We start from the raw sequence: 4,813 nt of genomic DNA, 5'->3' as shown, positions 1-4,813 counted from the left end.
GTCTACTGTACTGTGCGCATGCACACCAAGGGCAAGTGTTCCAGGTTCCATCATAGCAGGGACAATTAGTATACAATCAGATCATGCAAACAAGTGTGAATGTCCCAACTTCCAAGCCATGCATGATTGGCGAATGAGCGATGCTCCTCCCGCTGGCACCTCCCAGAGACCGACACTTGGGCTGGATCTACACCCACGTACGTACTCCCACGTACACTCCAAGATTCACAAGGAGAAAAGACTTTACAATGGTGTGCACATGAAGCATGCATATACCGATCCTTGGTGCCCTATGAAAAAAATATGTATATTCAATTGAAATCTGGTAGGTAGGAGGAGAACGAATAGGAGCGGTGAGGTGGCGAGCTCCATCGCCTCAAGAAAGCCAACAAAGAGGCGGCTGGCCTGGCTTTGCTTGGAGGCGAAGGCCGGCAACGACGGCGAGGAGGAGGAGCAGATGAGGAGATCCATCGATGGATGGAGCCGTCCAGAGCAAGCCAATTGCAACCAACCACCAACCCGAGCCACCCACCCGAACCCCTCACCAACCCGGAGCGGACGCGTCCATCGACCAAGCGTACGCACACAGAAACGCGCCACCTCAACCGCCCAGCCCGCGCGCGAGTACCACCTCCTGTCCGGTCCTGCGCACCCAGCCCAGCCGTACGATCAATGACACTCATCACAGGGTGAAAACCTGGGTATCCGTAATTTCCAGGCCAATTTACAGCGAGATCAGGTGCAAATGTGCAATTGCCAGATCTTGCCCCACACCAACAGCTGTTTTATTGCATGTTGCTCGCTTGCTTCGTTTTTGTTTATCACTATAAATATTTCTCTGCTCCCCCTGCCACGCCCCGCCCTGTCTCTTACTATTAGTTGTACCCTGTCCCTCCCTCCCACACAACCTGACACCCACTTGCTTCTTCTTCCTCCCCCTCCTCCCGATTTCTCGAATTGGGCTCGCAATTTTGGTTCCTTGTATTAGCCTCTTCCTGCACATAGAGAGAGCATCGATAGCAAGCTGATTAGGCTAGGTAGATAGATTAGCTAGCCTCTGCTGCGGCTCTGACCAGAGAAGTATACAAGCTTGATTGGGAGGAGATCGAAGCCAAGATGATGCGCGGGAAGGACCAGCGGCCCGCGGCATTCTCCCCGATGAGGGAGTCGGTGGCGGCGGCGGTGCAGGAGGAGGTGTGGGAGGTCCGGCCCAGCGGCATGCTGGTGCAGAAGCGCACCACGGACTCGGACCCGCCCCCCGGCGGCGCGCCCGTCCCCACCATCCGCGTCAAGGTCAAGTACGCCGGCGTGTACCACGAGGTGTACATCAACTCCCAGGCCTCCTTCGGGGAGCTCAAGAAGCTCATGTCAGAGAAGACGGGGCTGCACCCGGACGACCAGAAGGTGGTGTACAAGGACAGGGAGCGCGACTCCAAGGCCTTCCTCGACATGGTCGGCGTCAAGGACCGCTCCAAGATGACGCTGCTCGAGGACCCCACCGCCCAGGCCAAGCGCCTCATCGAAGAGCGCCGGAATGCCAAGGCCCAGCGCGCCGCCAAGGCCATCTCGCGCGTCAGCCTCGACGTCGACAAGCTCGCCTCCAAGGTAACCTTCTTTTCTTTACCGCTAGCTCCTCCTCCATATTTGTTGATATTCATGGATGGCCGGCGCTTCCGTTCCATGGGCTGTTGAGTTGATATGGCTTGGCGTGCGCGCGTGGCAGGTGTCGGCGCTGGAGACGATCGTTAGCAAGGGCGGCAAGGTGGTGGAGGCCGATCTGGTCACGCTCACCGAGGCGCTCATGAGCGAGCTGCTCAAGCTGGACGCCATCGTCGCCGAGGGCGACGTCAAGGACCAGCGCCGGATCCAGGAGAAGCGGGTGCAGAAGAACGTGGAGACGCTGGACGCCATCCGCGCCAAGATGACCAAGAAAAACAGTACACCTGCTGCAACGGCCAATAAGGCCCGGGCGCCGCACCTGCCCCCTCGTCCGCCGCCGGCGCAGCAGCACCAGCAGCGCCGGCAGTTCCAGCCCGCTGCGCCCACCACGGCGACCGCCCCCGCGCCGCAGACCGCGACGGCGAGCTGGGATACGTTCGACCTGCTGTCCTCCACGCCCTCTTCTTCCTCACCGGCGCCGGTGTCCACCATGGCGCTGGTGACCACCACCTCGCCGTCCCCGAGGTTCGAGTGGGAGCTCTTCTAGAGGTTGGGACAGGCCCGCCCACCAGCCACATGCGTGTACACGTTCATCAGCCTCATCTCGGTCATGGCGCGCATCAACTGTCACATTGTTCCCTTCTTCTCTCTCTCTCTCTCTCCATTCTTTCCTTCCATCTTTGTTTTTTCTCTTTCGAGTGTATATTGATCTCCTCAAAAAAGGCAACAGCTCCAGTGATATGATTGTGCCCAGCGACTCCCAAATCCACACGAAGATACACACACACACCCATGATCTCTAGGCATGCATGCATCGGGTGTGCTGTGCTGCAAATAAGTGGTGGCCTTATGTTGATGAAGGAATTTCCACGGCAAATTTGTGTATAGTATTGTACAGTGTACTACATCAAATCATCAATTACCATTATATGTGCCTGTCTTATACGTGAGGGATGTACTTGTACTATGATCCATCGATCCAACATTGTACAAACAAATGCTAGCTGGTGTATTGATTCAAGAGGGAAAATGATGATGGGGATTGATTAATTGCAGGTGCAAATGCAGCACTGATTGACCAATCGGGTTGCAATTATTTAGGCATCTGCCAGGGCAGGGTAGTTAGCTTTGTCTCTTCAAAAGGTTCCATTCACTACTACACTAGTGGTGGCTTTGTTTGTCCATCCCTTAATGTAGGATAGTACCTTTTCTTCACCTCTGGCTTCCTCCCCCTTTCTTCCATGCGGATGCGGTGTCCTCTAGTATATGCTGAATTTGTCGTGTCGGCATGACAGGCATCATTAGCTGTTGGGAACTCAGGGCTGAGGAGATATACATATATTTGCGTGCTTGGTATAAGCTTGAAGCTTCCATGCATGCTTTCCATGCATGTGGTTGCTAGGTCAGTGCGTGTTAGCTGTGATTGAATGGTACGGCAAAAACAACAATACTCATAGTATTACTACTATTATTACAGGCTGATTCCTTACAATGATCTTCTGGTATTAATGACCTGATCATTACATACCTTCATTCTGTTCCATGCTAACGATTGTAAGAGTCTGTTCACTGGAACTAGTACTAGAAGATGACCTACTTTGGGCACTAAGAAGGTAGTAGTAGGAACAAACAACGGCCTGAAGAGAAAGAAACTTAGTAGGAAGAACAGCCTTAAAAGAGAAATGGAAGATTTATAAACATCCGTGTTAACTGCTACGGCAAGATCGCAGCCATCATTCAGATATACTACTACTACTATGAACACTTGTCTTATTTTAGGACAATTTGTTTGGGGTCGCGTGCAGTGTGCAGAGCATCTGCATCACAAGTGGTTGGTAGTTTCAGAGTCTGCTTCTTCCTTGCACACAAAGAATCAATGGAAGAAAGAAAATAGAAATAAAATCCAAGCAAATACGGGCAAGTAGGAGTATGTTGGAAGAGCAGGAATAGCAGTCTAGGAGCGCACCCATGAAGTATAGTAGCTTAATTATTGGCCAGATGCAAATGAGCTGTATTTGTTCCATGCACGCGGCTAGCTGTTTTTCACCTATCAATTCAGCACCGGTGCATGGTCGCCGTCGACGGCGACGGCGACGGCGACAAGGGCCGGCACAAGGCAATTTGACATGAGTTCGTTCGCTACAAGCCTCCGTCCTTTTTCCTTGCCTTGCACATCTCGTAGCTTGTACAGAAACAGATGGGGTGAGAGATCATCTCTTGGTGAGCGCACGGATTCACGTGTACAGCTGCACATATTTTGCAGTTAGAACTGAGGCGTCGCCCTGTCGGTAGCGCCTCAACAGCTCGTTAGGTGCAAAGCCAGGCGTGCGGTGTGAGTTTGGTCGACCTGTGGAGGAAGGAAACGTTGCATTGACTTGTTATTTAAGCTGCTGCTGCTGCTGGTCTTTCCTTTCCTCGCGGCCCTCTGTCACTCAGACGCCGACCTTACGTGTGCGGGACTGCATGCAGATACCTAAAAGTCGAAGAGGTATTCTTCACGAGCAAAAAAACCTACTAGTGCCAGTGCTAAGTACTGTATGGTCAATACCATTAGGAGTGTGCATCTGTACGCGTTGCAGCACGCATGTGCCGCTTTCCCCGTTAATAGGACACGTTTGGGGTCGTACATATATCGAGTGCTGGACTGCTGGATCGTGGACTTTGTTTTGCTACTCCATGGATCCACGGCCGTGGCCTCTAGGAGATAGATCGGTGATTAACAATGGCCTTCTTGAGTTGGTGCCAGAGTAGTTGACTTTGCGCAGCCAAACGGGGGCGATCATGTGTCCACCGATCCCGACATATTCTTCCCAAGTGCGAAGGCCTCACAGCATGTACAATGATCAATAAAGTTGTCTTATCTTATACTCATCGTGTGACAAGACATAAAAAGTGATGTACAATAGGTTATTCTTAGTCTTGTCTTCAATAACTAGATATCCCTAAATATGTGGTGAGTGTTAGAGTTATATTGATTATGACTTTTGCCTTTTTGTATTCTTGCCTTTTGGCATCCTCATGTGATGGCTTTCGCCTCCTAGTAACATAAGTTGCTTTCATAACATGATATCAGAGCTTCAGATATCTTTTTTTCCACACACGCAACTCGTGCTGATGCATTTGGCTGTTGCATGATCATTCCGCTATTGCCTTT

The 4,813-nt window shown here is 51.7% G+C and overlaps 1 protein-coding gene across 1 annotated transcript; it reads left to right on the top strand.

The window, feature by feature from the left end:
* The first annotated feature begins 840 nt into the window (after positions 1 to 840).
* Positions 841 to 2,709, top strand: LOC119328709 (BAG family molecular chaperone regulator 1-like). Its single transcript, XM_037601681.1, has 2 exons — positions 841 to 1,605; positions 1,724 to 2,709. The coding sequence occupies exons 1-2, from the start codon at positions 1,117 to 1,119 to the stop codon at positions 2,204 to 2,206; spliced, it is 972 nt and encodes a 323-aa protein (XP_037457578.1). The 5' UTR covers positions 841 to 1,116; the 3' UTR covers positions 2,207 to 2,709.
* The last annotated feature ends 2,104 nt before the right edge of the window (positions 2,710 to 4,813 follow it).

Source organism: Triticum dicoccoides, chromosome 7A (assembly GCF_002162155.2).
Source record: "Triticum dicoccoides isolate Atlit2015 ecotype Zavitan chromosome 7A, WEW_v2.0, whole genome shotgun sequence".
NCBI lineage: Eukaryota > Viridiplantae > Streptophyta > Magnoliopsida > Poales > Poaceae > Triticum > Triticum dicoccoides.
Note: the sequence above shows the minus strand (reverse complement) of the source record. Positions and strands in the feature narration are given on the sequence as shown.